This window comes from Australozyma saopauloensis, chromosome 3 (assembly GCF_035610405.1).
Source record: "Australozyma saopauloensis chromosome 3, complete sequence".
Taxonomy (NCBI): Eukaryota; Fungi; Ascomycota; class Pichiomycetes; order Serinales; family Metschnikowiaceae; genus Australozyma; species Australozyma saopauloensis.
Window position 1 is genome coordinate 1,222,396 of NC_086133.1, and position 22,544 is coordinate 1,244,939.

General features: G+C 45.2%; 8 protein-coding genes across 8 annotated transcripts; 3 read left to right on the plus strand and 5 right to left on the minus strand.

Annotated features, from left to right (window-relative positions):
* Positions 1-123: 123 nt before the first annotated feature.
* On the minus strand, positions 124-2,904 carry PUMCH_002711 (uncharacterized protein; the record flags this gene model as incomplete). The annotated part of the gene is made up of 1 exon (XM_063021710.1): positions 124-2,904. One exon carries the CDS (start codon positions 2,902-2,904, stop codon positions 124-126), a length of 2,781 nt encoding a protein of 926 aa, XP_062877780.1.
* Positions 2,905-5,075: 2,171 nt separating this feature from the next.
* On the plus strand, positions 5,076-6,350 carry PUMCH_002712 (uncharacterized protein; the record flags this gene model as incomplete). The annotated part of the gene is made up of 1 exon (XM_063021711.1): positions 5,076-6,350. One exon carries the CDS (start codon positions 5,076-5,078, stop codon positions 6,348-6,350), a length of 1,275 nt encoding a protein of 424 aa, XP_062877781.1.
* Positions 6,351-7,240: 890 nt separating this feature from the next.
* PUMCH_002713 (uncharacterized protein) lies at positions 7,241-8,902 on the plus strand (the record flags this gene model as incomplete). Its single annotated transcript, XM_063021712.1, has 1 exon — positions 7,241-8,902. The coding sequence occupies one exon, from the start codon at positions 7,241-7,243 to the stop codon at positions 8,900-8,902; it is 1,662 nt and encodes a 553-aa protein (XP_062877782.1).
* A 213-nt stretch (positions 8,903-9,115) lies between these two features.
* On the minus strand, positions 9,116-9,991 carry PUMCH_002714 (uncharacterized protein; the record flags this gene model as incomplete). The annotated part of the gene is made up of 1 exon (XM_063021713.1): positions 9,116-9,991. The coding sequence occupies one exon, from the start codon at positions 9,989-9,991 to the stop codon at positions 9,116-9,118; it is 876 nt and encodes a 291-aa protein (XP_062877783.1).
* A 560-nt stretch (positions 9,992-10,551) lies between these two features.
* Positions 10,552-12,375, minus strand: PUMCH_002715 (uncharacterized protein; the record flags this gene model as incomplete). The annotated part of the gene is made up of 1 exon (XM_063021714.1): positions 10,552-12,375. The coding sequence occupies one exon, from the start codon at positions 12,373-12,375 to the stop codon at positions 10,552-10,554; it is 1,824 nt and encodes a 607-aa protein (XP_062877784.1).
* An 852-nt stretch (positions 12,376-13,227) lies between these two features.
* PUMCH_002716 (uncharacterized protein) lies at positions 13,228-14,499 on the minus strand (the record flags this gene model as incomplete). The annotated part of the gene is made up of 1 exon (XM_063021715.1): positions 13,228-14,499. The coding sequence occupies one exon, from the start codon at positions 14,497-14,499 to the stop codon at positions 13,228-13,230; it is 1,272 nt and encodes a 423-aa protein (XP_062877785.1).
* Positions 14,500-14,938: 439 nt separating this feature from the next.
* Positions 14,939-17,281, minus strand: PUMCH_002717 (uncharacterized protein; the record flags this gene model as incomplete). Its single annotated transcript, XM_063021716.1, has 1 exon — positions 14,939-17,281. The coding sequence occupies one exon, from the start codon at positions 17,279-17,281 to the stop codon at positions 14,939-14,941; it is 2,343 nt and encodes a 780-aa protein (XP_062877786.1).
* A 2,357-nt stretch (positions 17,282-19,638) lies between these two features.
* PUMCH_002718 (uncharacterized protein) lies at positions 19,639-22,527 on the plus strand (the record flags this gene model as incomplete). Its single annotated transcript, XM_063021717.1, has 1 exon — positions 19,639-22,527. One exon carries the CDS (start codon positions 19,639-19,641, stop codon positions 22,525-22,527), a length of 2,889 nt encoding a protein of 962 aa, XP_062877787.1.
* Between the last annotated feature and the right edge of the window lie 17 nt (positions 22,528-22,544).

Here is a 22,544-nt window from a genome sequence, read left to right on the forward strand (position 1 = left end):
TTCCCAGTAGATATAATTGTGTTCTTATAGAGAGTCTACTTCGAACATCTCAGTCCCTCCAAATCTAATTGTGTATATTTGAAAGATGTAATTAATGCCTAATGTCCAATTTTTTCCGGGAAATTATACACCATATGTGCTGGACAAAAACCCTCTGGTGTCCGAGTCAACCAACTTCATGACATCATTCCATGAAGATCCAAGCAACTCTTTGTAGCTCACCAAGACTTGGAAGAACACCTCCCGCAACTTTTCCAGTGGCTCGAAATAATTACCGATGCAACTAATGAAGAGGGACAAGTTCTTGCGTCCCAGAACAGTGGACAAACCACCGAATCCAGCGTCAGGGCCAGCCTCAATGGTCTTGACCATACCCAAAAAGGCAGATTCTTTCTCCTCATTCTCGAGTACATACATCATATGCGTACACCATGTGTAGATGAATTCTGGAAGTCTAGGAACAATGTCTGAGCTGCCATCAGCAAGCCCAAGACGGCCCAAGCAAATGGCTGCGTTCTCCAACACTGTTTGTTGCATGTCTGAGGAATTCAATACGGGAATTAATAGGTTGACGATGTTTGAAATGTATGGCTTGAGAGAGCCAGGAGCCACCTTCAATGCAATTTCTCCGAGCGACCAAATGGCATTGTTGGTCACCGCGTATGTTGTGTAGGAGCAGTTGTTAATCTCGTTGCCCGCGCAGATGACAATTTGGTTCAAGTTTGGTTGAACTGTGGCTTCACAGGTGAATATGGCTAGATCACCCAACAACGCGAAGGCCAGCTGTCTGACGTCGTCATCGTGGTCTTCGAGACATGCCAAGACAAGCTCCATTAAGTTTGCGCCATGCTGTCTCATCAATTCAACGGAATGTTCCTTGAACCCTTGCACCAAACCGTCGATGAGATCAAGCGAAGTCACCATGAAGTCCTTTTCAGGAGCCTCAATCACAGGGTTGGTGTGAACCTCTTTATGAAGTTGAACGGTATTTCCTAGAATCTTCACCGCTCTTTCGTACACGGGAACAGCGTATGGGGCAAATGACTCTCCCATCGTGGCAGCGACAATAGACATACACTCAAGCAATGGCCACAAATCAGAATCCGTGTCCTCAAGAGTTTGCCAGTTGTTCAACAAAGGAGGCAAGAGAGTATTGGCATGCTCTGGGTGTGAGTTGAATACGTCTGAACCAATTCTGTCGACAAATGTACCCACACAATCATACAAGATCAAAAGGTTCTTGCGTTGGTAGAAGGCAAAACATTTTGCAAAGTGCTCCATCATAGGGCCAACGTAGTACTGAATCAATGACACATCCGTGGCTTCAATGAACTGCGAGAGCGCAGAACAGGCTGCTTCCTGGACGAGCTTCTTGGAATCAAGCGCCAACAGAGCCACAGACTCAAATGTGGGCTGGAAATATTGAGCGTATTGACCGCCTTCGAAAGCTTCTTCAGCAACCCATGTGGCGTATCTGGAAAGCGTCCAACAGGTGATTTGACGGACTCTCGTTTCTTGATCCTTCATTCTGTCTACTAAAAAGGGAACCAATGTTGGCAACTTATCCCTAGCGAGATCCATGCAACTCTTGGAGATTGCACCAAAAGCGAGAATAGCAGCTTCGCGAATTGGCCACTCGGGGGAAACGATGTTCTCTTGCAAGATGGGCAACGAGATATTGATCACCTCTTCTGGATATTGCAAAGAGAGAGCGTCGAGTGTTGCAGCAGAGCAACGACGCAAATTCCACTGTTCAAGTTCATCTTCATCATCTGAATCCAGGTCGGAGTCCGAGTCATCAGATTCCAGGTCTGAATTGTTGCCGTTGCCAGCACGAGAAGGAGCATTCGAGTTCTTTCCGACGGCATGCGCATCTTTGCCTTTGGCCATGTTTGGTCTGATATCCTCTGCCTTGTCGGCAACCGCTGAGTCATCTCTACTGTCGAGAATTTCCATGAGTACAAGCTGTTCATCGGAGAAGACCATCTTCAGCAACAAAACAGGCAAAACACGGTCCAAACTGGCGCGGAAAACAGGTTTACTTGCCTTGTCATGCAGCTCTGAGAGCGCCAAAAGAAATTCGCACGCTTCCATTGCAACTGTCTCGTCTTTATCTTGAACCAGCTGCACGCAATACGACACAACACCCTCAATGTGAGGCACAAGCTTGTCTGGACGGTTCTCCATGATCAACAAAAAGGCAGAACAAACAGAGCGACGTACTTGCGCACTCTCGTCGAGAGCCAATGCAAAAAGCGTCTGCAAGTATTGGTCAAGGTACACGAGCACCAGTTGAGACTTGAGAGGCACCAAGTGGTTCATACTACGAAGAAGAGCCGCAGTGGTGGCTCCAGACACCTGGGACGTGGCTACGGCAAGAATCACAGGGATCATGTGGTTTAATGGTCTCTCGCCGGCATATTCGCGATCTAACATCATGGCGCTATCTTCGCAGATCTTGGCCAAAGCAGAGGCAGCAGCTTCCTTGGTCTGCACCGACAGTCCAGCATCCTGGAGCATCTGCAAGAGTTGTGGGAGAACCTGTGGCCATCCCTCGATGCCGTGAGCAGAAAAAAGGGCAGTAATGACGTTTCCAGTGATGTTTCTGACAGTAGTGTCTGACAGCAGTAAACCGGCCACCACCTGGGCTTTTACGTCCGGACGATCGGCTGAACGATTCTTCAACACAGAGTTTTTCAACGTAACACCAGCAGCGGCTCTCACATCAGCTGGTGCCTGGTCAGAGTGCACCAACAAATAGCACAAGTAGTTTTCGAATTGAGGTTGTGCTCGTGCAGCAGCAAGCGCATCATTGGCGGCCTTTCTCTGGGCGGCATTGGACGATAGCGTTGCCCGAAACATCAGGCTGAGTTGGGCGAGCTCCTGCTCGTCGGGGCGCCACATTGGATGGTTGTGTTTTGTGAAGTTAAGATTGGAGCGTGTATATAGAAGCGATGGAGATGAGATGAAGTATGGGGAAATGATCCACTAGGGTGAAATGAATTTTGGATTTGAGAAATTGCAGCAATGTTTGAGTACGTTAATTTTATACTCATTGGAATCTGTGATTTTGATGTGATCATTCTGTACACATTGTTGACAGAGCATTAGTTCCTGGTTGGTGTTTAGTACATGCTACTGAAGAATCTCAAGGAGATGAACAATTAAATGAGATTTTATTGTTTTGCTTATCTTGAGTTGAGGGTTTTGATTTGTTGAATTGGGTAGAGCTTAGGCGCTGGGTACATCAACAATAATTTCGTCCTCGAGCTAATCATAAGTGAATTTGATAACATACTAGACTTCTCGTGATTGAACTAGATTCTTTTCGTTTAAGGATAGGCTTATCCGCTATAGAATTTCAAAAGTCCTAAAATTTTATGTTAACGATACACACCGCTGGGTATCAAAAATACTAGCCAGAAAGGAAATAGCATTCACTTGGTTTTAGTAGAGAACTTTTACCAGCAAAGAACTATTCCATCAAGAATATTGTGCGTCATCAGAGATGACTACAAATTAACTCTACATTGAAAAGATGCAATGAATGTGGAATAATTTCTCTGTGGCAGTTTGTTGTTGGAAGCGAAAGAACATTGATTGGCGACAAGAATTCTTAGGAAAGTAAGACGAGTACTAGATCATTTAGAAGTACGCCTTTGTAACATCAATCCAACTAGTGGTCTGTTGACGATACAAGATATACTCAGAGAGAAGCCTCATATATCAATAAGATACATACAGCGAAATTGTATGCTTCTCAGTAGTGTTGCCACAGCTCTAAAGTTTTTTTCATTCTACCATCTTGAGTAGGGTATTTTTTAAGTTTAACACGGTCGAACCCTCCATTGTTCAGAATACCGTATAATCTAATAGGCTTGAGTGTGAAGAAGACCGAGTTTAAAGTGAAACAAAAGTATACTTGCTTTCGTCGATTTTGATATCGATTACTTTTAATGGCAGTCATTTATTCGGGGGTATCTTTCTGACTCGTTCAATGTTTCAATGAATTGAGTCAAGCCTCCAATGGAAGAGAAAGAGCTACTCCCTTTACAGTCTCTGTTTCGATTCCTCTCACAGAGTTTTTGGACTTTTTTTTGTTGTTGTTTAGATTTACGTGCTACGAATTTTTAATAATCAAACGTTAAAGCTCATTTTTGCAAAACTTTCAAAATTGCAACCGAGGTTATCAAATTGCAGAATCATGAAAAAAAAAAAAAATCGCATCGAAACAAAATCAAACAAACAATTCCAATACTACAGCATCATACCCCTATTAGAAGTTTTCCAATTTTTCAAACGCCAGTTGTGGTTTCTCCTATCTCGGTCGAGCGGCTCACCTCCTCCCTATCCTAATGCCGAATGCCGATTACACCCGGAAAGCATCTGAAAGTCAAATCTCCAAAACAAAATCGAAGCATTTTTCGTCTATTGTAACTCCAATTAATGAATTGGAAGTCCGAGATCGGACCAGGCCTGATGACTCAGAGTCGCGACTGTCAACACAATAGATAGCGCCGAAAATGGAACGGTATCAGACGGCTGCCGCCTGCAATATACAGAAGCCGGAAAAACCGAGTGAGTCAAGAGAACTCCAGACGGCGACCTAAACGAGCCACAATACAAAGTCCATAAAAAAATAAACAGAGAATACCAAACCGTAAAATTTAAATCACACGAAGGTCAAATTTCCATCTCTGGAGTAAATTTTCCGGTTCCAGTTGCACGCGATCTGTACCTCACCTGATACTTTTGTTCGCAATTAACGGCATCAATTGCAGTGACTCCACCTTCCACATCCATCAATGTCACCAACTTCCACACCCTATCGCAATAGACTGAAAGCGCACTCAATCGGAAAAGAAAAAAGCGAAACAGATTTCAAATATTATCTACCCTCCCCTCTGCAAAATTTACTCACTCAATACCCGATCGATCTCCACATGACAGTTGCAGCCGCTAATAAGTGTCTCCTGCAGGCCACCCGAAATTTCCAAACCCGCGACTATATAAGTCACCTGTGATTCCTCCCAAAAATCTCTCCACGCATTTTCCAAACCTCTCCAATACACAAAATGCTCAGACGCAGTACCCGTCCCTTCTCCGTAGCCACCCGTTTGGCCAAGTGGAACGAGATCCCATTGGCTCCTCCAGACAAGATCTTGGGTATCTCCGAGGCTTTCCAAAAGGACACCAACTCCAAAAAGATCAACTTGGGTGTTGGCGCATACAGAGACAACTCCGGTAAGCCCATCGTGTTCCCCTCCGTCAAGAAGGCCGAGACCGTGTTGTTGGAGAAGGAAACCGACAAGGAGTACACTGGTATCATTGGTTCCAAGAAGTACCAGGACTCGGTCAGAAACTTCATCTTCAACAACTCCGGCAAGGACGCCAGCGGTGCCCAATTGATCAAGGAGGGCCGCATTGTGACCGCACAGACCATCTCCGGTACCGGTTCCTTGCGTGTGATTGCAGACTTCTTGAAGAGATTCAACTCTGCTCAGAACATCATTGTTCCTAAGCCAACCTGGGCCAACCACGTGGCTGTTTTCACCGACGCCGGCCTTTCTGCCGACTTCTACGCTTACTACGACAAGGAGAACAATGATTTGGACTTTGCCAACTTGAAGAAGTCCATCTCTGACGCTGCTGACGAGTCTGTCATTCTTCTCCATGCTTGTTGCCACAACCCAACCGGTATGGACTTGACCCCTGAGCAGTGGGAGGAAGTTTTGGCCATCATTGAGCAAAAGAAGCTTTTCCCATTGGTCGACATGGCCTACCAGGGTTTCGCCTCGGGCTCTCCATACAAGGACATTGGCTTAATCCGTAGATTGAACGAGTTGGTTCAAGAGGGCAAGATTCCAACCTATGCCTTGTGTCAATCCTTCGCCAAGAACATGGGATTGTACGGTGAGAGAACCGGATCGATCTCCATCATTGCCGAGTCTGGCTCTCAGGCCAAGGCCATCGAGTCGCAGTTGAAGAAGCTCATCAGACCAATGTACTCCAACCCACCTATCCACGGTTCCAGAATTGTCGAGACCATCTTCTCCGACGAGAACTTGTTGTCTGAGTGGTTGGCTGACTTGGACTCTGTGGTTGGCCGTTTGAACGTGGTCAGAGACAAGTTGTACCAGAAGTTGGACAAGACCAACTACAACTGGGACCACTTGTTGAAGCAGAGAGGTATGTTCATCTACACTGGATTGAGCGCTGAGCAGGTGATTGAGTTGAGAGAGAAGTACTCTGTGTATGCCACCGAGGACGGACGTTTCTCGATCTCCGGTGTTAACGAGCACAACGTCGACTACTTGGCCGATGCCATCAACCAGGTGATCAAGAAATAGAGGCTCAAGTGACCGGGAATATTCGAAATAAATGAATGATGAGACACTGACACACTGTAAAGAGATAAGACAGACCTCGTAGGATAAAAAAGAGAACACTGAACAGTTTCGTACTACACGCTAGAAAAAAAAGGTCAAATTATATCAAACAGGCGCTCCAAGCCACACTTTTTTGACCGAATTCGGTCCTACAAAAGTAACGAAACTTCTAGAGAGTCTAATTGTGGAAGTAGTGTTTCCAGTGTGGTGGGTCCATCGGTTGCCTGCACTCCCAGACCGTTTACCCGTAGAACATTCACAATCTCCCCACCATTGACCGTCATCCTAAGCGATCCCAATTGCACCAAATCCGTACATCCTCACCACCTCCCAGCGTCAATTAACCTCTATTTCTGCAGATACTCAGGCAATTGTTCCAAGATCATGCGTCGCCGGATCCGCCCTGGAAATCTGTCCTGCAGAGAACATGGAACACCCCTCCGTCTTCCATTCCTCCAAAAGAAACCGTCCTGAATTTTTAGGCGTGTCAGGGGAAAAGTCGGGAGAAAAGGGCTCATAACCCTCTTCCAAAATAAAAAAGTATAAATAGGCCATCTTCCCCCGATAAAATCGCCTCCTTCGCTACTATATTTCGTCCCGCCCACACCACCAACATTCGTACCATCCAATCCAGTCTGCCCCACCCCCAGATTAGTGCGTGCTTCCTGCAGGCTTATCCACCCAATATCCACCACCCCCTCCGTTGACTATATAAAGAGGTGATTCCCCACCTTACTTGGCCAAATTTTCAGTCACCCACGTCAATTTCTTTCTTCGCTGTCTGTTTCTGTTTTTCTTTCCAGAAGACGCATCCCCGCAATTGAACACTCTTGCAATTGATATCTATTGCCATGTCTGTCTCCGTAGCCACCACCGCTTTTCAAGACCAAAAACCAGGTACTTCTGGTCTTAGAAAAAAGGTTGTTGTGTTCCAGCAACCCAATTACACAGAGAACTTCATCCAGGCCATCCTAGAAGCCATCCCCGAAGGTGTCGAGGGTTCTACCTTGGTTGTTGGAGGTGATGGCCGTTACTACAATGATCAGGTGATTCAGCTCATTGTGCAGATTGCAGCTGCCAACGGGGTCAAGAAATTGATCATTGGTAAGGATGGTTTGCTTTCTACTCCTGCCACCTCGCACGTCATTAGAATCAGAGAGGCTACTGGTGGTATCATCTTGACTGCATCTCACAACCCTGGTGGTCCAAAGAACGATTTGGGTATCAAGTACAACTTGGCCAACGGTGGCCCTGCCCCTGAGTCTGTCACCAACAAGATCTACGACATCTCTAAGACCCTCACAGAGTACAAGATCCAAAAGTTGGACCCTGTAGACCTTTCCAAGGTGGGCACTGTCAAGGCTGGTTCCATTGAGGTCGAGATCATCGACTCCACCGAAGATTACGTGACTCTCATGAAGGAAATCTTCGACTTCCCATTGATCAAATCGTTCATCTCCAAAGACCCAGACTTCCAGGTCTTGTTCGACGCCTTGAACGGTATCACCGGTCCTTATGGCCGTAAGATCTTCGTTGAGGAATTGGGCTTGTCTGAAGACTCCATCCAAAACTGCGTCCCACAGCCAGATTTTGGTGGTTTGCACCCAGACCCCAACTTGACCTATGCCAAGACTTTGGTGGACAAGGTTGATGCTCACAACATCGCATTCGGCGCTGCTTCTGATGGTGATGGTGACAGAAACATGATTTATGGTGCTGGCGCTTTCGTGTCTCCTGGTGACTCCGTTGCCATCATTGCTGAGTATGCCGAATACATCCCATACTTCAAGAAACAAGGTGTTTACGGTTTGGCCAGATCCATGCCAACTTCGGGCGCATTGGACTTGGTTGCTAAGCATCAGAACTTGAACGTCTACGAAGTGCCAACAGGATGGAAGTTCTTCTGCAATTTGTTTGACGCTAAGAAGTTATCTATCTGTGGTGAAGAGTCCTTCGGAACTGGTTCCAACCATATTAGAGAAAAGGACGGATTGTGGGCCATCTGCGCCTGGTTGAACGTTTTGGCAGGCTTCAGCTTGCAATTCCCAGAAGAAAAAGCCTCCATCAAGAACGTCCAAGAGAAATTCTGGGAAAAGTACGGCCGTACCTTTTTCACCAGATACGACTATGAAGAAGTCTCTAGTGAGGGTGCTGGTGAGTTGATGGCTGAATTGGCCAAGATTGTGGAAACTTCTTCTGAAGGAACTCAATTGGCTCCAGGATACATTGTCAAGGAGGCTGCCAATTTCTCATACACCGACTTGGACGGATCTGTTTCCAATAACCAAGGCTTGTTCATCAAGTTCACCAATGGCTTGAGATTTGTCGTCAGATTATCCGGAACTGGTTCCTCTGGTGCTACTGTAAGATTGTACTTGGAGAAGCACTCCTCTGATGCATCTACTTATGGTGTTTCTGTTGACCAATACTTGGCTGACGACGTTAGATTCGTTTTGGAGTTGTTGCACTTCAAGCAACACTTGAACAAAGAGGAGCCAGATGTGCGCACCTAAAAAACCAAGTCATTTCATAATGCCACGAATTACGAAAAGAATCGTGTGATGTTCGTATATGTACGATAAAAAACTAATACTATTTCCTTTATTTGATTAACTGTAGATTAAATACATACATATCGCGATAAATGTTAGATGACCCACCCAAAGATCCCTTAGTTAGAGTCAAAGTTGAACTGGGATTCAGAAAAACACCTTCACAAATTATGACTAGGTCAAATCGTCACCCTTGTCAATGATGCTGTTCTTCAAGTTTAACAACATCTGGGTCTTCAACTTGTCTAACTTGCTATATTGATCAAACTCGTAGACAGCATCAGCAAACTCCTCAGCAGTGCCAGCATCGATGATGGTAGCAATATCCTGCAACAATTTGAACTCTCTGGTAGATGCGAAGGATGCATCTTCCACAGCATAGTTATCAAGTCTCTTCTGTGCTTCTACGGCATCCTCCATGCACAATGCACACAAAACGACCTTAAAGTAGTAGTCCTTCAATGACCAGCGCGACAAATTGTTTCCGGCCAGCTTCTGGATAATGCTATCGTACAATTGCATAGCCTTAGAATAGTTTCCCTGGGAAGCATACAAGTCAGCAGCCTTCAAAAATGCCTTGCAAGAGAGGGCCTCCGCCTGGTCAGTCGAAAAGTAGTCGCCTGCCTTCTCGTAATTCTCTGTGGCGTGTTCGAAATCACCGACGCTCTCGTAGAGCTCCGACAAGTCCATCTGGAAGTTGGCGGCTCTTCTGAACTGACCGTTTTGGGTCAAGAAGATGTGAATGGCCTGTGAAAGCGCGTCAATGGCATCGTGCGGAGCAACGGTTTTGTAGCACTTGTATGCCTCGATCAAATGGTTGGCCACATCGTTGTGGGAATTGAGCTTCTTCTGTGTTTCGGCAGCACGCACAAACAGCTGTCCGGCCTCAGAAAAGTTCTTCTGCAAACGATACATATTGGCGGCCTGGATGTACAAGTCCATGGCGTCTTCGAGACGGGTGGACGACGAGCCGCCGAGGAAGGAGAAGAAGCCTGTTTGAGGTTTTGAGAGCTTCTCGGCTTCTGCGATTAAGGACAAAGGATCCGACATTTTCGGTTTCTGCTAGTGTAGGTGGATAGAATTTACAACGAGATCTACGGCAGACAAGCGTGTAATACACTTAATCGGGTGGGTTTGGGCTTAACTTTGGTTCTGTATTCCAAACAGAAAACGAAGCAATAAGGATGGTCAGAGAATTCAGCCAATGGCAGAGCGAGTTTTGTTTATCTTCGATTTGATGAAATTGATCCGCGTAGAATTGCAAGTTATTTGCACGGGTTGTTATGCTCAAATGGTGATTTGAGACTAGGAGTAGATAAATGTTAGGGGAAGTATGGGGTAGGTTCACAGGAATTTGAATAGTGATAAAAAAGAGAAATACAAAAGAAATATTTGAGGTAGAAAATGAATTAGCAATAATTGGGCGCAATTACACTGGAAAAAGGGTGCGTGATGAAATTAGAATTGACACTGTAGTGCTTATATTACAACCATCAATATTAAGTCAATGCATTAGATGTGATGTCCATTGATATCGTCTCATTAGTTGAATGCGGAATTCGTGAAAGATTCTCAAAATATTAAAGAATCTGTTGTTGATGTTTCCTGTTTTACTCAAACAGATGCTCGAGCTCTGCTAGTTTCTTGGTAAGTTCCTCCAATTGTCCCAAAACAGGCAGACACATTTCGTATTTCGACCGTTTCTTCTTCTCAGGCGGCGCCAATTTTGGCGACACGCCAGGCAAACTGAGCGAGTTTGAGCTGGTAAGCGGGGTTGACAGTTCTTCCGCGGTGAGCTGGCGAGACTCGAGGTAGTCCAGAAGCGAACCATCATCCTCATCGTCATCCACAACTATCGGCTGTCTCACAGGTGAGTGCTTGGAAGTGCTCTTCCGATCAACGCCAAGATTGTTCTGCAACGACCCTCCAAAAGAGAGCTCTTTGTATTCTTGGAGGACATTGTCTTTCCCAAGAAGAGAGGTCACCTCGGAAAGCTTGTCTAGAATCACTGAACGACGAAGCTCGCTCTGTTCTTCTTGCTTAAGAGAGCCGGCAAACCGTTGTGTTGGCGGTGTATCAGGAGAGTACGTCCCAATTGACACATCATCTCCGGCGGGCGGCAATTTCGGTTCCGAAAAGAGCCCCAAATCCATCGTTTTGCCAACAGTAGCGGACTCTCGGTTACTTTTAGGAATATGCAAAGGCATGTCTACCGGATACACATCACTGAGAACCTCAGAATGGCGCTCTGGATCATCGATGTGGGTTTTCTCGATGTCATCGTGATTGAGGCCGTAATAGCGATAGGACAATATGTCGTGGTCCGAATCATCGTCTCCGATTTCATCGTCATCATCCAATGCGAATTCTGCAAGGTTTTCAAAAGTCACCAGTTTGTTGTTGCGTTTGTAGCTTCCTTTCTTCTTGAGGATGGAACCTTTCCGTCTTATTAGAGGCAGAACGGGTTCCGCGAGATATTCGGCCAGGTGCGAGTCTATTTCAGCCAAATCATTCATGCTGTCATTCACCGCGGTAAGCTCGCTTCTGGTAGATGCTGGAGACGTTCCTAAGGAAGACTTTTCAAGAACCTCATTCTTATAACAATTTAGTCTTGCGAGCCGTTCGCCATGTGTCTCTAAACATTCGGCAGGAACAAACCCAATCTTGCCATCCTCTTCGTCTGATTCTACAGGGTCCCCGGAGGTATTACAAGCGATACGTTCTTGTTTGGTTAGCTTTCGAATGAGCCACCAATAGTTATCCAGGTCATTGACCAAATAAACAGGCTCCTCACGGAAGAGCGTACAATGCAGGGGATCTGGCCCCAGAAAGTCAAAGAGTCCATAGAGTCGACTGGGATCTAGCTCTTTGGGAGGCAGTCTGGGAGGCAGCGGAGGTAGAAGCATGTCAACATCGATATCCAACATGTTCTCTGGATCACCGGGATCATTTTCTGTGTCTGACTCGCAGTAGCTATCTAGATTATCGTCGTAGTAGGCATCATATGGATTCTCAGTGGAACTAAGCGATGAACGCGGCAGGTCGTTCTTGAATGCCGCTTTGAATTCCTCAGAGTCTTGAACTACATTTTCTCTGTCATATTTGCCCAAATTTTCAGCAGAGGCGCTTTTGCCCACGTTGGGAGAGTATTCCCGGTCGAACTTGGTGATTAGCCTCTGTTTTCGATCCGAGTACACCAGCTCCGGATCAAATTCCGAACCGCTGTTGCGGATGTAACTAATGACACTCAGCTGGATGTTATCTCGTGCCATACCGCCGTACTGCGGGTCCTGGATGACCGATCCATGAGATTGATGTGACGTAGACAGTGAGACGGTCAGAACAAGCGACAATTTGCGTTCTAGGTCGCGGAGAACGCGGTTCGTGGCTTCAAGCCGATTTTCTTCGGGTATATGGGTCTCTGCTTCCTGCATCAAATGTGTCTTTGTGTATTTTGTCTGGAGATTTTGTGTACTGAATTAGAGTCAAGTTATGGCCACAATGGATGCTGAAAATGAGAAATGCAAGTAGAGACTGATGTATTAGAATTTGAGAAGGGTAAGGAGCGAAAAAGGTTATGTCGGTCTCGAATGCGTTGATGTGTTTCTTGGACTGTTCTGGATTAGGGAAAAATGGTGCTTATCTGAGCTGAAATTGAAGTTTTTCGGCCGCAAAAAGGACCTATATGTGGAGAATTAGTCGCTCTCTTTGATTATAGCACCGAGCGGGCCTCGACTGTGCAATAGAAGAAATGAAACTTTTGTATGGAGATTTGAAGCTTCTGATCCATGGTTTGCATGGAGCGCGTTTTGTAGGCACAGGAAGGGACGTCAGGCGGTGGTTGGCGGGATGGGGTCGCGTACGGCGGCTAAATAGAGTGTAGATGTTACGAGAAATATACGGAGCAAAAATTGTGGATTTGCGTTGCTGTGTTTATTGTATAGAGTGGTTGGAAATATGCCAGGGCTAATTTTGGGAAGGGTCGGGCAGCTGCTAATCTGCAGGAATAAGTATTTGCAGCCAACTAACTCCTCTATAAACTAAAAAAGCTTCAATGATCAGCAGTGCGGCGAAACGACTATGACCGTCTTTCTATTCTACTCTTCTTTGAATTTTCGTTCAAAATCAATGTATTTACTCAGAAATGTACTTTTGTATATGTATAGGAATAGCGTCGACCAGAACAACCGAGTTCTCGAACTGAACTGGCAATACCAGTTTGAATTGTCAATGAATTCAAATGTTAATTTGAAGATGTGGCATGCACACCAAATGCTTTTGGATATCTAAAGGATCAACTCGGCCTCAGCTTCACGTTCACCCTCAAGATCATGGCCCTGAGCAAGACGTGCCTCGTAGAGCTTGATCTTTTTCTTGATGTGCTTCATCTGCCATTTCAATGGGAGAAATGGGAGGTACCCTACGCGCTCCTCGTATAACTTCAAGCGGAGCCAAATGGACACAAAAGCCCAGTATCCAATGTACGAAAGAACACTGCCATAGGTAGCAGAGTTGGTCCAGCCCACAAGAGCATTCGCAACCATCCACCACCCATCGTGAAGCCCATCACAGCAGTTGACGTGCCATACAGAGTTAGCGATATCATATGATCCGGGTCCGGAGCCCGCCTCGGCTACATCGGTCAGTCCACAGAGCTGGACAAACCTCTCAAGTTCCAAGAACCAAACACCTCTGCTTAAGAGGCCAGCACTGACAACATACAAGAAACATGTCGATGCTATGAGGAAGTATTGAAGCGACAACTTGTTACCGCCTCTGTACAAGGAGTAGCCAATGGCGCAACCCAAAGAAACACCCGCGAGAATTGCAAGTGGGATCGATCTAGGCGACTGTGTCATACCCACACCACCCACAAACACCACAGCTTCCAAACCCTCACGGAGGGTAGTGACGAAAGGAAGAATGGCCAAGAAGTACTTTTCGCGGAACTTTTTACCTTCGCCATTCCTAGAAGCAGAATTGTCCGTAAGAAGGGCGTGCGAAGACAGCAAAGATGTTCTTGACTGGTTCTCTTCGCCGTTCTCGATGAGTGTGTTGGCGGCCTCACTCTCCAACGCCTGTTCGCCCATAGCATTCACACTATCTACAGTTGCCAAATCTCCCAAAGTGTCCTTTTGACTATCGGTGCTCGTGTAAGCGTCTCCGAGTTTAATCCACCACTTCACCTTCATCACCTTGTTTATACGCAAAAGTCCAATGCCCATCACTGTGATGATAACCGCCGACAAGAGACAGAAAAGTCCCTCCCAAAGCCTTTCGGTATAAGACCAAAGATCGGTTTCGATGAAGTAGAAGCATAGAATAAATACTATTCCTACAAAGAGGCAGATAAGAAACCCACCAATAGCTCCCGCAAACACCTGAAGACGTAGTTTTTTGTTGGCCTCTCTTTGATGCTGTGCCTGCACGGAATCACCCTCCGGCTCTCTTTTGTTGATGAATGAAAGAAGAACCGAGATGATGATGGCTGTTTCCAAGGTTTCTCTGAGAATGATGAAGAACACCTGGATCGAGAAGTATCGGCTAATGTCGAGCATGCTGGAGTGACTATGGTCGTGTTCACGTGACTGGAAATGACTATGTTATGTAGTTGTGTGGTGTATGAAGAGATAAATAGAAGTAGTTAGTCGTTGATAACCAGAATCTGGTTTGTGGAGTCCGACTATAGCGGGACTGCACTTGGTGGGAATGAGGTCCGATCTTAGGCTAATCAAGGTGCAGAGAAAGGCGGAGCAGAAAATATTTTTGATGAGAAATAGAAGATGATCTTTTGTATTCTTGGCGAAAAACCTGACAATTCTATTGCCTTCTCTTTTTTTTCAGATTTTTTAGCCCTCATTCACTGAGATCCTAGAGTCAATGAAGTTAGGTAGAGAGAACGATAGAACGGCTTTATGTAAATGTATGACAGATGAATATCGTCTAATTATGTATATGTGCACGGTAGAGGATCATCCACGGTCCATGCTTTGGCTTTTATGTGATGTAATCGAGCGCAGTTTTGAGCCGCTCGTATTTCTCTGCCATCAAGAGCACAACCTGCTCCATCAGTCCAGAATCGTAGGCTTCGTAAAAAGTAGCAAAAGCCCCTCTTTCATTTTTCTCAGACATGGGAAGCATGCCGCGGGGAATGTCGTACATCAAATGCTTGAAGTCACCGCTGCTATTGAGTGAATCTGAGGCTAAAACTTGCTCTATGCGTAATAACTTCCAGTTAAGCTGTTTAAACTTCAGGTAAATGAGGATCTTTTGTGGTAGTTTAAACCATGGGAAATCTGTGGTCCACAAGTCTTCAACTTGTTCCGCATACGCATCGAACTTAAGTGCTTTGGCAGCCAACTTATGAACCAATTCTGTGAACGTCTCAAAGACAACATCGTAATGCACTGATGCATCGAACATGTATTTGGCCAGTTTTTTCGCTTTGGCGTCAGCGAAAAGGACAGATTGAGGAGCATGGTCCATGAAAATGTCTGAGACGTCTTCTCTACTCCAAGCATTGTTGAGTATATTGTAGCTTGACGACATCGAGGTAAAATATTCATCAATTTTACCGAATAGAAGACCTACTTTTGACTCAACAACTTCGTTCTCACCGAGAGAGATCAAAAGAAGCCCCAAATATCTGAGAAGGGCACCATGTAGCCTAAGTCCTTCGTCGTTCTGCTCGACCCAATGATAGCTGTAAGAGTTTGAATCTGGTACATAAAGCAGATCCTTCTTGATTTTGCATGTTTCGAACTTTAAATTCATTGTAGGAACTTGTCTCACGAATTGGATGATACCAGCCGCTTTCCCAGCCAACAGATATCCGAGTTTATTATTGACCGTGGCATTGCTTTGCTTCATCCAGAGTTCAAGCAAGGTAGTTACTGAATCCACTTGTAAATGAGGATTTTGAGGCGTGGACAGTTTGGGCTCTTTAGAATTTGCCAGGAGAGCGACAAATCGTGCTGCATACCTCAAGATATCGTTGAAAAGGGGATTTGAATCAACAGAAAAGCGATCTCCCATGATGACATCTTCATCAAGATTGATGTAGGCTAGAACGGGACTTGACTTGGGCAACACTCGGTCGAGGAGATCGGACATGCCAAAAGCGCCGCTTCGTGACGCATCCCAAGAGACAAATTTGATTGTTCTCAAGGGCAGCCAACCTAGTCTTTGGAGCTCACTCAATTGGCTCATTAATTCTATCATGATGGCATGTCCACTCAAAGGATTCGTGCTTGTTAAGGAATCTCTGGAGGCACCCACGACAACAATACCATCATGCATAGCTGAATTCATCGTGGAGACAATTGTGCTACCTCGGAGAGGACTTTGATTGAATTGAGTTCCAAGCTCTAACTGAAGCGCATGGTTTGAGTAGGGAGCAAATTGCCACTCTTTAAAGTCGCCATAACTTGGCCCAAGTGCGACAAGAATAGGCTTTACACTGTCAAAACTGATAGGTAGACGAAAACTCAAAGTGGGGATGGAATGAGAGCGAAATTTGCGGGATATTGTTTTAGGAACATTCTCGTCACCGTATACAATTACGCCAGCGCAACCTATACCTTCTGCGAAATGAATTTTGTCGTTAAGTGAATACTCAGAATCTAGGGCATGAGAGAAGATCACTATCCGATTTTCAATTGAGATTCCATTCTTGTCTAGAAGTGCATAATCAGCAGGAGTGCCCATGTTGGCGTTCACATAGTCTTTCTTTATTTGGCCTGCTGCTGAGAAGCAAAAAAATGCAGGAGTGTGGAAATTCAGTTCTTTCAAAGGTGCTTTATACAAAACCCGGTTATTTTCCGCATCTCTTAGTACTAAACTCAGGTCTGAAGGTGCCTGTAGCTCAACTGGCAAATCATAATCATAAACGTGAGTCTCACATTTCTGTCTTCTCATTTCTTTTTCAACAAACTCTTCAAGATTTCTATTCTCAGAGCCTGCCATATTAGTGGCGCTCTGGCTATTGATTTCAGAGAAGTTTCTGAGATACATTCCTATCCTATCTTCGGTGGTAAAGCCTTCAGAATCAGATTTTCCTGGACGCAGAAGCGAGATAAATAATCGCTCAACATCGCTCGTGGTCAATTTCAAGCCATGCCATCGACGGAAATCCCGATTTGGAGAGGTTCTAGGCAAGAATATCAATTGTGCGACAATCGTAGCCAAAATACCAAGCAAAATAAGCCACCAAAGACGGCTGAAAATCGATTTTGTCACTTCTTTTGGGTTTTCGACCTCTTCCACGGGCGGCTCCGACACACTGCCATAGTTGGTCTCTTGTGTTGTGTCTTCTGCCACGGAATCATCCACCGAGGTCATTTTTTATATTTCTTTCTTGTAAACTAGAAATTGAGACTATCAAGTTCACGAATACAGCACAAGCTACAGGAATCTAGGCGGGGTACACATGTACTGGATGAATGATAGTAGAAGAAGTGGGTCTAATTATATGTCATTAAGTAACATGCAGGAGAAACGGTTTTGATAAGTGGAGATGAATTTGGGTACGAAAACAGGTTCGCGGAATGGATATTTCTCGGAAAATGAAAATGGTTCATAGTTTTGTAGGAAGATCCTGTTTTTGTTTGCAATTGAAAGAGCGTTGTATCTTGAACGATAGTGGGGTTTTGGTTTTTCCACTTTTAAGCTCGAAAATCATCGTTTAGGAAGAGAAATAACCCTGTTTCATTAAATTACATCTTTAAGAGCAGAGAAAAAATCTTGTTTAACTTTTGTGATTTGAGCACCTTGCCTCCCCTTTTCCTCAAGGAACATGTCATCCTCGAAGAATTTATCGAGTCGCTGTGACAAACAAGAAGACAGCCAAATCGAGTGTATAGTTGAAAATTTATTAACATCCGTATATTCTGTGCTCTTAGTGGGTATGTTAACACTGATCTAGGTTGTTGTACTAACGTGTTGTCTTCCAGTAAGTACTTACCGGAGAAACAATTCGTTAGAATCCACAATATTTCGATTACAATTGGGTCAAGATAAATTTAGGTCATGTCTTCATTCATTGTCACGAGCTTTCTCTTCAATTGTTCGAAACGTGTACTGGCAGCTCTCAGCCAAGACCGAACCTGTTGCTAGGATCTCAAACTAATTGGTGAGTAGTCTCGGAAACGTACTTAGGCTGCTATCGCCAATTAATCCATTTATTCAAATAGATTTCGAAGAAAATCATGGATTTAAACACACAAAGTTACCAAATGGGGTTAGTTACAAGGTGATAAGAGTTCCCTTCAAGCACTCTTCACGAGACATTCAACAAGATGATGCTGGAGCCAATACAGGATCAAACCCATGCCCAAAACAGAAATAACACGCTACGCATTGACTGAGTATCTGAGAGATGGAAACTTTGCCACTTTTAGTACTGGAAGCCTCCAGTAAACCTCATGGCTTCATCCCTACAATACAACTCTCACCCAGCAGCCAAGAGATCAAACAATCAGCGCCATGTGGATATTTTTGCCACAGACCAATATAGACCCGAATACGCCGTTCGTGGCTATATTTGCGCTATGATATCCAGCCCCACCATGTGCCAAACACGGCTTTTCTGTAAATTCGAGCGCTAAAACCCAATTTGCAGCGGTACTTTGACGTACGTCTTCTATGCCGCATGCAGACGCAGAAGTTTTTCCGATCAAGTATTTTTCCGAGTCCAATCCCGCTATATTTTACTACATCAGTTTCATTTCCATATCACAATAGAATCGAAGCATGCGCAAGCCAGACAGAGCGTCTCACATCCAATCTAATTACCGCGAAATAAGAAATATTAGACTCGTAAAAACGATCGCATCGCATATTGGACTTTTTCTCACGGGCTTTATGTCAGATTTGGTGGTTATGTGCACGAAGGTAGGATACCAAAGAGAAAGTTCGTAGCGCCCTTTTTTGCACTCACCACTTTTACGATGAAACGAAACTCTGGTCCGAGCTTCCATTTCCACAAGAAAAAGAAGAGAAAATTTGCGCTCGCGATTATGCTTCCATATTGGTAATGCCCTCTTCCACACTCCTTATCTAGAAACCCTGCTCCCCTCTTTTGGCCGAAGACATTCCATAAACTATTAATTGACCTGCAGTCAAGCCCTGATTTAGGGTTATACGGGCCTGTGGATAAGCCATAAATGCTGTTTGATTCGCGAAACCGGCGCCGCTGTCTGCAGTACCAGAGATAAAGAATTTCGAATGAGGAACCGACATTTCTAGCTGAATTGTGGGCGCAAACTCAGCAGGAGAAGGCGAATTTGGTCGTAGCAAATCGGCCCGTAGTGGCGAGTGTCTGCAGGACGCTCTTCCCAAAGGCTATCTTTTCGCCTGGAAAAAGATTGACTATAGGTGCAGATAGTACATAAGCGGAAGCGTAGGCCAGACGTTGGAAGAACGCAAAAGATTCGTCGACAAAGGGACACAGACGATTCAAGAAAAAAAGCGTAAAAAAAGCGAATGGAAATTTGAACCATTCTCTTAGTTTGGAATTTGTCGAGCCGTCCCCTATCTAAATCCCCAGCTCATACTCTCAGGTGCATCTCCATCTACGCACTATCTCTAATCGGAACCACAGTTCTCACCAACAACTACTTCTTTTCTGCCAAACCGTCCAGCACTTACGCAATCCCAAGATTGCTTTCTATTCTTGAATCAAAATATTATAAATAGCCATGCCACCCCCAGAGAATAACCCGCCCGATTTCGATTTCGGCGGAAGATCATATGTTCTGGTCTCTCATCGTCATTCCATTTCGTATAGTTCACCACAGGTGCGCCTGGGAATCGATGTGAACCGTGAGTCTGCGGGACTCGCCAGCATTGGAGTCGTGGGCGAAGACCTGCGTTCCGAACAGGATCTGGCCGATGAGTATGTACTGGAATATCCTTCTATTCCCATCGACAGCCACACACAAAGCGTTCCTATGGCGATTGGAGGCGATGCCAGTGGCTCGAGCTTTTCTGGAACAACCCCTTTGATCCGCGTTCTGAATCAAGACCTGTCGTCGACGGATTTGGAAGCTAACTACGGAACCTCAGATTCCTCCAAACCTAGCCAAAGTTACAGTAGCAGTCAGGATAAATGGCAGGCTCCGAAGAGTGAAAACCAGAACCTTTTTGTTCGTGCTGCTTCGTACTTACCGGCGGTGTTTTTGGGAACGTTGTTGAACGTGCTCGATGCATTATCTTATGGTATGATCATGTTCCCCATTGGAGAAGCCATTTTCGCTCAAATGGCCCCGGCAGGTCTTTCGATGTTCTACATCTCTACAGTGGTATCGCAGTTGGTCTATTCGTGTGGTGGAAGTGCCTTTAAGGCCGGTATTGGTTCCGAGATGATCGAGGTCACTCCCTTTTTCCATTCCATGGCCTTAAACATCAGTGCGAACATGGCGGGCCAATCCCAGGAGGCTGTTCTTGCCACTGTCATAGTCACTTACTGTCTCTCATCCATCGTCACCGGTATAATTTTCTTCCTCTTAGGTAAATTGAAGCTCGGTTCCTTGGTGGGTTTCTTCCCAAGACACATTTTGGTCGGATGTATTGGAGGTGTTGGATATTTCTTGGTCATTACTGGTCTTGAGGTCTCGTCTCGTCTCGAAGGTGGAATTCTCTACAATTGGGCAACCCTCTCATTTTTGTTTGGAGACTACATCACTCTCCTTCAATGGGTCATTCCTTTGGCGCTCACCGTTGTCTTAATTGCTTTGCACCAACGTATTCACCACTCCTTGTTGGTGCCCACATTCTTCATCGGTGTCTTCATTGCCTTCCACATTCTTGTCGCTGTGAACCCTCACTGGAACTTGGAGAAGGCTAGAGACTATGGTTGGGTGTTCCCAGCTGTTGAAAACAAAGAACCATGGTACGCACACTATAAACTTTTCCGCTTCAACTTGGTGGACTGGTTATCTATCGCAAGAGAGTTTCCTTCTATGTTGGCTTTGACTTTCTTTGGTATTTTGCATGTCCCTATCAACGTTCCAGCTTTGGCTGTCAGCGTTGGTATGGATCAGTGTGACGTCGACAGAGAGTTGGTAGCACATGGTTACTCTAATGCTCTTTCTGGTATGATTGGTTCTATTCAAAACTACTTGGTGTACACAAACTCTGTTCTTTTCATCAGAGCTGGTGCCGACGACAGATTGGCCGGTATTTTGTTGGCTATCGCTACTGCCGGTGTTATGGTTTCAGGTCCTGTTGTCATTGGCTATATTCCCGTCTGTGTTGTTGGTTCTCTTATCTTTTTGCTTGGGTATGAGTTGCTTAAGGAGGCCGTATATGACACCTGGGGAAAGCTCCGCAAAATTGAATATTCCACAATTATTATTATCGTGGTAGTCATGGGAGCTTGGGACTTTGTCTACGGTGTGTTGGCTGGTATCCTTCTTGCTTGTTTGTCTTTTGTTGTGGAGGCTGCAAGAAGACCCGTCGTTCGTGGTATTTACACCGGTGTGGTTGCTCGTTCTACTGTCTTGAGACATCCTAAACAACAAGAATTTTTGAAGGATGTCGGTAACCAGATTTGTGTCATCAAGCTTCAAGGTACGGTCTTCTTCGGCTCTATTGGAAATGTCGAGAAGCCAATCAGAGAGATTTTCGAGAAGACAAGATTCGACAAGAATCCAATTAAGTATCTTCTCATTGATATGAACGGTGTCGTTTCAATTGATTTCTCCGCCGCTGAAGGATTCCGTAGAATCCTCAATTTGACCAATGAGTTCGGCACTCAGTTGGTGATTTCCTCTGTTTCTGAAGAAGATGACATTGTGATTGCTTTGAGAGACGCAGGATTGTGGGATGTTCCTTGTGATCACGACATTCAGCTTTTCAACACATTGGACTATGCTCTCGAGTGGTGTGAGAACTCGTTTTTGAAAACGTACAACAAGTTGCAAAAGAATGTTCCACAAATCACCAACATGAGCACCCGCAACTCTATTTCGAAATTTGGCTCCAGTCCTTCCAGATCAACCCCAACGCCAGGCTTTGATGTCGCCTTTGGAACACCAAGAACTACTCAGGTGTACCAGGCCGCCAGCAAAACAGTGCGCGATGAGCAAAAAATGAACAAAAAATACTTTTCTGATTCGGACAAGTCTTTTAAGGCTGAGCCCTTACCATTGATCTTGATCACGTTCTCAGGATTGTCCGACAAGGACGATCAGTTCTGGGCCAAATTGGCGCCATTATTTGTGAGAGAGAGAATCCCAGCCGGCGTCACTTTCTACGACACAAGCATTCACACACCTTCATTCTTCATATTGGAATCTGGTTTAGTCAAATATTCCAGTGTGTTTGAGACCGACAACAGAGAGATCCTGTCGTCAATCTTGCCTCGTACTGCTTTTGGTGATTTACTCGAGTTAAGTGAGTACCGCAGAGTAACTTTCACGACTGTAAACGATACTACACTCTGGAGACTCAGAGAGGCAAAGCTTAAGACGTTGGTGAACTCTGCAGAAGGACAGTTGATCTACAACGAGATGTTAATTGTGCAAACCAAATTGATCAAGGAACGTTTCGACTCGCTTACTGCCAACTTGGTGATCACCGCATAAGGGATTCTCTAATTTCA